Source organism: Grampus griseus (assembly GCF_964374135.1).
Source record: "Grampus griseus genome assembly, chromosome: 7".
NCBI lineage: Eukaryota > Metazoa > Chordata > Mammalia > Artiodactyla > Delphinidae > Grampus > Grampus griseus.
In genome coordinates, this window is record NC_139001.1 from 111,767,799 (window position 1) to 111,780,073 (window position 12,275).

The following is a 12,275-nucleotide window of genomic DNA, read 5'->3' on the forward strand; positions in this document are numbered from 1 at the left end:
CTCTCAAGGGCGTTGTGCTTAGTGAAAACATCAAAAGATTTCAAAAGATCACGTGTTATATGATTCCATGTATATAACACTGTGGAAATGACAAAGTTATACAGATGGCAAACAAATCAGTGGTTGACAGGAGTTAGGGAAGGGGAAGAAGGGTGTGACTATAAGAGGGTGTAGCAGGAAGAAGATATTATGAACAGTTTTATATCTTGATTGAGGTGGCGGTTATACAAATCTACACATATGATAAAATGACATGGAACCAGACATAAACATTGTACCAATTTCAAATTCCTGGTTTTGATTTTATCTACCATGTAACAGCTGGGGAAATGGGTGAAGAGTACATGAGACATGAGATTTCTCCATATTACCTTTGCAACTTCTTGTGAATCTATAATTATTTCAAAATTAAAAGTAAAAAAAAAAAAAAAAAATCAAAGTGCCTCCCACAGGAGACTTCTATATGTAGCACTGAATGCCTGGCACCTCTAACTAGGGGACACCACAAGGTATTGGGCATGTGATTTTTGTTTTTAAGGTTTTGTTTTTGTTTTTTCAAAATAAAAAAAGCATTTTTTCTGATGATAGAGAGTATTCAAGTAAATAATTAAGTATAAACTTGAATCATCAAAATCATATTACCATGATTCATTTTTAGGTCTATCTTAAAAAGAAAATGTGAACAGGAAGATTATAAAGCAGTTGCTTTATTTTAGGAAAGCAAAAGATGGTAACAATCTATTTAAAAAAGAAAAGTTTAAAGAAGAAAGGGTTTACAGTACATTTCTAATTTCTCTGATACTGGCTGGCTCAAAGTTTTCTTTTGTTTTAAAAGCACAGTAGCACAGAGACGCCAAGTTTCCCTCACTTGGATTCTATAAGGCAAAGATTTGCTCCCTACCTCAGGGGTTGGTGCAGCATAGGCTGTGTAAGGAGGTGGGGAGGAAACCACGGCAGTCTCGTCATACACGATTTCTGAGCCAACATAAGCCTTGAGAGGAGAGAAAGTATGAAAACAAGTGAGTTGCCACAAAGCAACTAAAGGCTCTTATGATACTATACCCTTTTATTTAGTAAATAAAAAAATTAATAAAAGCCGAAAAGTTTAATCTTTGAAGAGGAAATATAACAACTCTCTGAGAAGCAATGACTAGCAGGACCACCCTCCCCTTGCCCACCACCCAGCACTCCAGTGTCCTTTGAATTCAGGAGGATGTGGCCCTCCTCAGCCACCAGCAGGGGGCAGAAGTAGAGTTCTCACTGCCCAAGAAGGCCACAGGGCCTCCACTGTTACCCAGCCCTTTTAAAAGATGTTACACCACTCTCAACATCTCTTCTGTTCACAAATAAAAATCCTACAATCTAAAACGTAGCAGTCAGGGACATGTTCTACACTCACAATCTGGTTTTTCCATTAAAAAATTTAAAAATCTTTCAGTAAATTACCCCCCGGTGGAAAACAAAAATATGTGTGCTCTTTTTAAAAATATCCACGTGAAGAATCACCTTAGCTCTTGCCCCTAACTATATGAATCATCAATACTAACTTCATTCAAGTAAAGGATTTTCATCGAAGAAAAGGTAACTGGACCTGTAATCTTAGGAGGAAGAACAGTCCTGAGCTAACAAAACTAGGAAAAAACAGCATTTGGATATTAAGTCTTTTTACTTTCTTTTCCCACCTGTACAAATTCTTTTAAAAGCACCATCTACCTTTCTCTTTCCTTCCTAGAGAAATAAATGAAAAAATAAAACCCTACCTGAAGAATGAAAATGTTGACCACAGAGGGAATTGCCTTTGAATCCCTGACAGACACCAAGATGGTATCACTAGCCTCTACAAATGGGGTTTACTGTCTCAGTTACTTCCTAAAGTCAGAAGAAACTAGAGACAAGTACAAGTCCCAAAAATGTTTATTTCACAGGCTGAGATGCTATTCATGAAAAGGACCCTGTGGTCCCTTTTGTGCCTTCTCTGTAAACGGCAGCAGAATTCAAAGTGTTGCAAATCTTTGTGAGATACAAACATTTCTAGAAAACAACACTGGGACCAGTGTGCCTGTGTTAGGAGGGCTCCTCCTGCCAAAATGTTTTGGCAAAATCCAGCTTCCTCACTGTCAGCGAAACACAGCCTGCCTATCTCTGCTTGCTCATCCTGGGCCGGATGGCAAAAAAACCCTCTTCCCCATTTCCCTTCTTAACCTCCTGTTCTCCCGTTTGTTACAGCAAGACTAAGTGAAAACATTACTAGTGACTGCCATTAGCAACTTACTGTGTTTGTCCTGGAATCCTGAAGCGTAAATTTCCAGGCCCTGAAGAAAAGAAAGAGGTACTTTATTTCAGGCAATCCAACATCTATCTCAACGGTTCTCAAACCTGCATTGGCATCGGAATTTCTGAAAAAGCTTGTTTTTAAGAGCAGATCTGAAGCCCTTGCCTCAAGACGTACTCAATCAACTTATCTAAGACATGCACTAGGAATATATGATATGTAAAGAAATAAATCTATAGTACATATGTAATATTTAAAGCATAATCTACAGTTTTTCCTTTACTTTTTAAATAAATGTAAAATGTACCATACTTAACTATACTAGAACTAGCAGTATCTCTTCATGTTATACACACAGATCTACCTGATTTTTTTAATGGCTACATAATGTTCCATGATATGAGATTTAGATGGTCAGCAATATTTTGCTATTAAAAATAATGCTGGTATTTGAGAAACTGACCTATAACGTATGTAAGTTTAAGGTGTACAACATGATGACCTGACACGTATATCATGAATTGATTACCACAATAAGCTAACACCTCCAGGACCCCCGCACATGATTAGCTTTTTATTTTTTCTGGTGATAACACTTAAGATCTACTCTCTTAACTTTCAAGTATATGAGACAGTATTATTAATTATAGTCACTATGCTGTACAATAGATGCCCAGAACTCACTCATTTTACAGCTGGATGCTTGTACTCTTTGTCCAATATCTCCCCCATTTCCCTCAACCCCTGGCAAACACCATTCTACTCTCTACTTCCATGATTTTGGCTTTTTTAGATTCTACATATAAGTAAGAACATATAGTATTTTTCTTTCTCTGTCTGGCTTACTTCACTTAGCATAATGCCCTCAAGGTCCATTTATGTTGTTGTAAAGGCAGGGTTTCCTGTTTTATGGTTGATTAACAGTCCATTACCCATGCATGCACAAGTCTGTGTGTGTGTGTGTGTGTGTATGTGTGTGTGTGTGTGTGTATCACATTTTATTTATCAGTTCATCCATCATCAGACACTTGAGTTGTTTCCATGTCTTGGCTACTACGAATAATGCGAGAAACACAGGGGTACAGCTACCTCTTTGAGACAATGATTTAATTTCCTTCAGATGTATATACAGAAGTGGCATTGCTGAATCATATGGTAGTTCTACTTTTAATTTTTTGAGGAACCTCCATACTGTTTTCCATAGTGGCTGCACAAAGTTACATGCCCACCAATAGTGCACAGGGTTCCCTTTTCTCCACACCCTCACCAATACTTATCTTTTGTCTTTTTGATAACAGCCATTCTAAGGTGTGAGGTGACCTCACTGTGGTTTTGGTTTGCACTTCCCTGATTATTAGTGATGTTGAGCACCTTTGGGAAAACGTTTTTTCAAGTCCTTTCCCCATCTTTTAATTGGTTCGTTTTTATGCTATGGAGTCATACAAGTTCCCTATATATTTTAGATATTAAACCCTTATCACATAAATGGTTTGCAAATATTTTCTCCTATTCCATAGATGCCTTGTTATTTTTCTAATTGTTTCTTTTGCTGTGCAGTTTTTTAGTTTAATGTAGTCCCAATTTGTTTACTTCTGCTTTTGTTGCTTGCACTTTTGGTGTCATATCTAAAATCGCTGCCAAGACCAATGTCAAAGACCTTTTCCCCATGTTTCCTTCTAGTAGGTTTACAGTTTACGGTCTTACATTTAAGTCTTCAATCCATTTCAAGTTAATTTTTGTGACTGGTCAAGATAGGGAGTAAGTCCTTTCTGAAAAATCTGGGTTCTACACTCTTCTAAGCATAATTCCTTTGAATGTCTTATGCCGGGGCTCGCTTATCCTTCTCTGCCTTCCAGTGTTCTAAAATGACAAGCCCTGGGGGAACCTTCCAGTCTCTGCTAAGGTCCCAAGGATATCATAGGCTCAAGGGTTTTTCCTTGGCTTTTTCAAGAAGTATCAGCACCTCTACAGACCGCAGGGTACTACCAAAAATGTTTAAGATTTAATTAGCTCATCTTGTTACTGCTTCTGGGAGTTGGGGTAGGGTTAAAAACTGTGATACATCTCAACAGAATCTTCTATTTCTTTTTCTGACTGTTGCTCTTTGTATTCTGTGCTTGAAGTTAAACTTCTTTATTTGGCTGTCGCTTCTGAATGTCTTCCCCTTCATTTCACTAGGTAGTTGAGGAAGATGACACAGATTCATTTCCCCCTTTTTTCTCAGAGGTCTCTGTCATGGGTTGAATTGTATCCCCTGCAGAAAGATAAGCTTAAGTCCTAATCCCCAGTACAGGTGAATTATTTAGAAACAGGGTCGCTGCAGATGGAGTCAAATTAAGATGAGGTCATACTGAATGAAGGTGTCCTTATAAGAAGAGGAAATGTGGACACAGACACACAGGGAGAATACCATGTTATAACAGAGGCAGAGACTGGAGTGGTGCAGCTGCAAGCCAGAGAACATCAAGGATAACCGGCCACAACCAAACCTAGGAAGAGGCCAGGAACGATTCTGTCCAGAGTCTTAGAGGAAGCATGGCTCTGCTGACACAGTAACGTCAGACTTCTAGCTTCTGGAACTGTGAGAGAATAAACCTGTTGTTTTAAGGCACCTAGCTTGTGATACTGTGTTACAGCAGCCCCAGGAAACAAACAGTCTCCTCTTCTTTACTTTTTTACCTTGCTGTGTCATTTTATTTCAAGTGTGTTTCCTGTTAACAGAATAAATAGGTGGACTTTGTATTTTCTGCCCAATCTCAGATCTTATCCTTTTTAAGGAGAATTTAACCAACTCACATTTATTGAATTCACAGATATCATGGGTCTAATTACTGCTACTTCATCTCCTGTCATGCCTTATTAAGTTTACCTGCTGGGTTTTTTTATTCTTCTAGTATTATCCTCCATTGCTCTGTCCCTAATTGTACCCTTAAAATTAGACACATAAATAAACCTCTATTTTCCCATAAAGGTTAAGAAAAAGTCAGCCTTCCATGCCAAACAAGGCAAGTCCTTCAGTGTACTTTTACCCCTTCTCCCTCCTCTATGACAAAAAAGCCTCCCATGTTTTGTTAAAATATTCTAAAATTTTAGTTCTAGATGTTTTTTCCACTAGTACTTAAAGGAACCGTCCATACATGTGACATCTCAGCAAACAGCAGAATAGAGCAGTTAAGAACAAAGGGCTATGAAGACAAAGATTCAAATTCTGAGTCGAGCCTACAAGCTCTAAAACCTTGGGAAGTGTGGCAGGCAGAATGATGCCTCCTGCCTACAGAGAGATCCATATCCTAATCCCCAGAACCTCTGAAAATGTTACCTCACCAGGCAAATGGACTCTGCAGCTATACTTAAGGTTAAGGACCTTGAAATGGAGAAGATTATACTGGATTATCGAGGCTGGCTCAAACTATTCTTAAATCCTTAAAAGCATATAACCTTCCCCAGCTACAGAGAATCAGACAGATAACAGCAGGAGAAGGGCTCAGCCCAGAAGCCAAGGAATGCAGGAGGACTCTTGAAGCTAGAAAAGGCAAGGAAATGGACTCCCCGCTAGAGCCTCAAGAAGGGACCATGGCCCTGCCAACACTTTGAAACCTAGTGTAGAACTCTGACCTCCAGAAATGTAATCAGAAATGTGTACTGTTCGAAGCCACTAAGCTTGTGGTAATTTATTACAAGAGCATTAAAAACTGATACAGAAAGTTACTTAACCTCACTATGCCTCAATTTCTTACAACAGAACAGTATCCACTTTATAAGATATGGTGAGGATTAAACAACATACATAAAGCAGTTAGCACAGTACCCAGTGCAAAGTAAGTGTTCAAATTATTAAAGAGTAAAAATATAGATCCAGTTTATAAAAAAGTAGCAAACTGGCTTGACCTGTGTTCATTTCTCCATTAGTCTTTAGGAAAGGTACATCTTTTCCAGAAAGTGCTATTTAAGATTCACTAATATAAATGAGAAGAATGTAAAAATGAAACTACATCTAGGATTTAAAATAAACCCTAGAGATCTGCAATGTCCAGAGTTAACCTTTGTTAGTGGTACAGTGTGGACAGGAAAAAAAAAATCAGTGTTTTCAAGATTCTGATCCCACATCAATGCTAATGTTAACAGACTGAGAATTAATAAAGTTGGGTTTTCCTTCTTTGTGCTTCCATACCCCTTCTTCAGAGATGGCAGATGGAAATAAGAACCACCAAAAGGAGAAAGGCTATATAATACAGATGTCAGTGCTTTTTAAAAAGACATTTACATAAAAAGGACAAGATTTAAGGGGAATTCCCTGGCAGTCCAGTAGTTAGGACTCCACGTTCTCACTGCCGAGGGCCCAGGTTCAATCCCTGGTCAGGGAACTAATACCCCACAAGCCATATGGCACGGCCAAAAAAAGAAAATTTAAGAACCCACTTAACTATGCCCATTGCCCAATGTGCATCTAGTAATGAAAAAAGAGAGTGCAAAGTGACTGTATCTAATAGTTTCTGCCATACTCACTACAATGGGACCCTGCATGGGCAGCTCTGCAGAGGCAGAAACGAGGATCAGGGTTATCAGACATGGAGTGAGACCCTTAACATTTCTTTCACACAACCTCTGAGTCACTTATTCTGCTGCCTACAGGAACACGCCACTCCCGTGCTTCTCCCTTCCTCATAACTGGAAATTAAAACAGAAAACACTTTTAAAATTAAACACCCTGGAAAAAAACTTACAAACAATCATCTGTGCTTTCTGCACAAAGACTGATGGTTTTCCCATCTCGGCAAACAATCTGCAGCAGACAGTCTTTTGGCTTCCCATCTGGAGGCTGAATATCTATGAAAAATATATAGGATACAGGAGTATTTACATAGTTTTTTTTTTAAGGATTTCTTAACAGCTCAGATAAGCAAAGGACCAGAACTTCAGAACATTACAATTATAAAACATCTTTGTTCTGCTGTACAGAACCAAACACATGAATCATTACTCCATTCTAATTAAACTTCCTGCTGGAGAAACATGTAAGCCTCTTCCAGAGCACGATCCACATATGGTGATACACAAAATAGCCCAGACATTAGAAGAATAAGCACAACGAAAAGTGTTGCAAAGCATCAGTTAACAGAATACTTACTGCTTTTATTCACAAAGCATCAAACTAGATCGCTGCTTTAAAAGTGAAAATCGGTTGTTTAAAGTATCTCTGTGTACCAAGAAGTAAGACCTATGATATCTGAGCCTGGTTTAAGTAAGGATTTCAATAGCTAGTCCATAGAGGCTTGTGTTTCAAGAACTTATAGGGGCAGGATATTATTACACCAATGGTTACTACAGCAGCCTCTTTATTCCAAATAGCAACAGAGCTAATAAAACAAACAGGGAAGTCTACATATGCCATTAATTAGAAATAGAAAAGTCTATGCTTATTAAAACAAAAAAAAAACTATTCCTTCAATAGTTGTGATAATTATATTGAAAGACATCATGGATTTTAAGAAACTGACTAGAGTTGTTATCAATAAGCCAGTTTCTGAGTCACAAAATCTATACTGCCTAGGGTAGCTCCATCCTTCCTGGGGTTCCCAGCACTCTGGTTCCTTAGTCTTCCACCACCTTCTCCATGAGAGAGAACGGAAATGTGGACTGATGGGTCTGATTCAGAGGAGAAAATTAATCTGCCAACCCACATGGGTCATAATCCAAGTGTCTGGTTTCATCTGGTTACCTCTTCCCAGATGAAACCCTTCTTTGGTCTGTAAATGAAAGCAGAATGGGTAAGGAAGAAGAATCAACTCCCATCAAGAAAGCAGAAGCGCAGGCGACAGAAGCTGGACAAAACAGACCCACTTACCCCGACATTCATGTCCCGTGCGGATGTTGATGCAGTCCACGGGCATGTGGACCTTATCCTCCACACTCTGCCGAGTTTGGTCATCATAATAGATCAGGTGACCATCTGACCACAGGTCAAACCAATTCTTCTTCCAGCGCTTCAAAATAGTACCTGAAAAAAAGTGGGAAATGTTGCCTTTGAGTGGAAAAGCAAGGACTTTGTCCTTTAATTCACCGGTAACAGAAACAAAAGAAACTTTCCTCTGGTCCCAAAAGTATACCTGCATACAATTTCCCAGAGCAGTCCATCAAAATGGAAGTGAAAGCAGACCCGAACTGCATGAACACCCATGCTGTACCAGGGCTGCACGCAGCATGCTCTGAGATGAGAACTTCGATCTTACTGAGAACGCTGCCAACTTAAAAGTATCAAAATATTTTAAAAAAAAAGAAAGTTCAATAAAACTTTGATTTTGAGCTAATGAAACATGTCTAACATTTAACTCTCCATGTGGTATATCTAATCCTTCCCAGTAGTATCTAACTGCTAGATTGATCAGAAAACGTTGAACTGTAAAGCCTCTACACACAAATAACAGTAATACTTTCCTCTTCTGGAAAAACTTCTCTTTTTCTTGAAGGGCCTTCACATATACTCTTCTCTAATGCTCACCTTCCCTTACAGCCCACAGTGTGGGGAGTCTCCCTGCCTAAGACTATGCAGAGGCAGGCTCAGACACTGGATACATCCACACCCAGACACTGACCCAGGCCCAGGGCCTGACTCCTACCCAGCACGCATCCATCCTACTAACTCACACGTCTCTATCGGTTTGAGAGAATTCATCCATTCATTTGTAATCTTGGACTAGGCATTTAACTTCATAAAACTCTAAGTTCCTTGTCAGCCAAAAGGGAAATCTAAAAGTTACCCCTGCACCTTTCTCACATCCATACGCTACCGGCTGCATCTTTTGTTCCTATAGATCCCACCCTGTTCATGGCCAATGTGCACAAATTCCAAATATTCATCCCAGCAGCCTTCCAAATTTCTTTTACCACTATCAAACACCCACCTTGCTGAGAGGCAACCACAGCACTTGCCCAAACTGATAAATAAGTGACACCCAGCATCCATTTAACTGGCAGTGCCTGAGCTGTGCAGAAACTACCAAAGAGAGCCACCCGAACACAGACAGGTGTAATCACCGGGTTGGGGAGTTCTACCCAAGGATCGCACCTGCCATCAAAGGCCTGACTGCAGAACCCTAAATTAAGCTGTCCTCCAGAGTCCAGATACTGAGGCCTAAGAGTCTGCCAATGGCAAGAAAAGGAAACCTGAAGACAGTGGTGCATATGTGTAACTACATGTGTATCTCTGCTGCTCTGCAACTCAGTGAATATAATACAACTCACCTCATTTTAGTTTATTATGAATGATGCTTCTGCTTTAGCAAAGACGGGAAAATCAACCCAACATCAGGAGATTGGGAAATGGAATAAGTCTTACGAATACACACTTTTGAGATAACCATAACTAAGACAGTGGAAAAGTCTGTACAACTTATTTACAGAACTCCTATTTTGTGTACATCATCATGCTAAGCGCTGATGGGAAGCACAAAATTGTCAAAAGGGTCACTGTTCACTTATGTTGACAGAGCATTTACATTGAGTCATGATGGAGAAAAGACACTTGCCCTCAAAGAGTGCAGGAAGGGAAGGCACATCCTCCAGGTCTGAGCAAGGCTCTCCATGTCCCCTGACCATTTTAGGATCACCCAAGATCCTCAAAACCCAAGACAAGGAAACTTACACAAACGTTGGGGCTAGATTCCAATATGTCACAACTTTTTTTTTTTTTTTAAGCCAACAATACAATAGCTGCATCTATTCTTAGACTACAGAACTGTCATAGACCTTGAAAGGACACCTGTTCAGCTCCAGGTCTGAGAACGTAAAACTAGTAACAGGACAGACAGTCTGAAAGCTCGTCTCCTGGTAGAAAGGGTGCTGATGTTGAAACGAGACAGCCCTGAGTCTGAATGTAGATTTGCCACCCATAGTTAACATCTGGACCAGTTATCAGTGAACCTCTATTTCTTCAGCTGGAAGCTGGGGTAATGCCACCCACCTCACAGAGCTGTTGTGATAATTATATTGATATAAAAATCTGTACAATGGGAACACAAACAAGCTTCATAAATAGTTTTTATAAACCGTCTAAGGTATGCAAGTCCATTCTTCCTTGCTAGGCTCAATTTTAGCTAAGTATTGAAAATATTCCTTAAATACAAATTCATATCTGAACAGTACAGTATGTATCACCACTCAAGCTTTTGCTGGAGTCATAAACAATATACTAGTCACTTTTCCCTTAATGCTGCTCTTTCTAGAACACAGCAGAATAATCTGCTTACTCTTTCTGCAATAAACAGAGCTGCTCCTTCCTGCTTTAAAACATACTATGAATCCTACTTAAGGTGGCAGCCTCAGAGATAAGCAGAGTTAAGTATATGCAAGCCCATAGAGATGAGCCTAAGAAAATGAACTTAATCCCATAAAAAAAGAACTGAGTCCCTTCTCCAGAGTCCTTTTGGAGACACAAAAGATTTGGTTTTCGATAAACTTGTTCCCTCGGGTCAAATCTTAATCTATAATTAAAGACTCTAGTATTTCAGAATCTGGTCACTGTTCAATCCCCAGATGAGACAGGTGTTTCCCACAAAGCGAGCAGTACCTCCATGCTAATATATTAGCTCAGCTCCATGGCAATATATCAGCTCAGCTTGGGTAGATCCAAGAACCTCAGGTCAGCCGTTAATAATACAGCATGCTAGGGACTTCCCTGGCCATCCAGTGGTTAAGATTCTATGCTTCCATTGCAGGGGGCACAGGTTCCATCCCTGGTCGGGGAACTAACTTTGTCGCACGGCGTAGCCAAATAATAATAATAATAATAATAATAATAATAATAATAATAATATAGCACGCTAGTGAGAAAAGAGAAACCAGCAGGAACTATTACTGTCCCCTGGTTCCTGTCAAGCCAGCAACCAAGAAGCTCCACGTGTGCAGAAAAACTGTTCATAGAGCTCTAAAAATCTGCAAGAGGAAATCCAGGGCAACAACATTAGTAAGACTTTGTTATTTGTTTGTAAACACTGGCAGTGTCAGCCACAGAAATAAAGATGTGCCCTAAGGCAACACTAAACCCAGCCCAAGGGGCTCACGTCCTGTACTTACTCTGTCTCAGCAACCATCCACTCTTCACAAACGCCATCTTTCCACCTGTAGAAGAAACAGGCAGGTTCAAAATTATACCCAGAAAACAGAATGACCCGTATGAGCTGTTTTTACTCACAACACTTCTGACACCAAATGTGTGGGGTTTTTCCATACCAACAACCAATTTTCCAGTTCTCAGGACACCAACTGGATGTCTACTGATTCAATTAGATTCTGACACTAACTACCTGGACTTAGCATCAGACCTCACAGCTTAAGCGCTCAGTTCCACAAGAGTGCTCCCACTTCAGACACAAGTCCTGGGCCACCCATATTTCTGATCTATAAATTGGGGGTGCCCACAACCCCCTCCTGAGATTCGATAATTTGCTAGTATGGCTCACAGAACTCAGGAAGGCACTTTACTTACTATTACCTATTCATTATAAAAGGATACAACTCAGGAACAGCAAGATGGAAGAGATGCAGAGGACAAGGATTGGGGGAAGAGCGCAGAGCTTCCATGCCTCTCCAGCCACCATTCTCCCAGCATCTCCATGTGATCACTGGAACCCTGTCATTTAGGGGTTTTTAAGGAGGTTCCATTAGGTAGCCATGACTGATTACATCATTGGACACTGGTCCTAAAGCTCCATCTCCAGCCTCTCTACCATCTCTGGAGGTCCAGGGATGGGGCTGAAAGTTCTTTTTATTTTTTATTTATACATTTATTTATTTTATTTTTGGCTGCGTTGGGTTTTTGTTGCTGCACGCAGGCTTTCTCTGGTTGCGGCGAGTGGGGGCTACTCTTCGTTGCGGTGCACAGGCTTCTCACTGCGGTGGCTTCTCCTGTTGCGGAGCATGGGCTCTAGGTGTGCAGGCTTCAGTAGTTGTGGCTCACGGCCTCTAGAGCGCAGGCTTAGTAGTTGTGGCGCACAGGCTTAGCTGC

General features: G+C 40.2%; 1 protein-coding gene across 3 annotated transcripts in view; it reads right to left on the reverse strand.

The window, feature by feature from the left end:
* The window catches only part of PLEKHB2 (pleckstrin homology domain containing B2), a 49,681-nt gene that overhangs the window by 24,743 nt on the left and 12,663 nt on the right, over positions 1–12,275 (reverse strand). For all 3 annotated transcript variants that reach the window (XM_082657793.1, XM_082657791.1, XM_082657792.1), the window contains exons 2-6: positions 11,345–11,389; positions 8,118–8,270; positions 6,997–7,099; positions 2,273–2,312; positions 902–991 (exon numbers count right to left, since the gene is read on the reverse strand). In XM_082657793.1, the coding sequence (XP_082513919.1) occupies positions 902–991; positions 2,273–2,312; positions 6,997–7,099; positions 8,118–8,270; positions 11,345–11,381 (423 nt within the window). In that variant the 5' untranslated portion in view covers positions 11,382–11,389. The remainder of the gene's footprint in view (positions 1–901; positions 992–2,272; positions 2,313–6,996; positions 7,100–8,117; positions 8,271–11,344; positions 11,390–12,275) is intronic.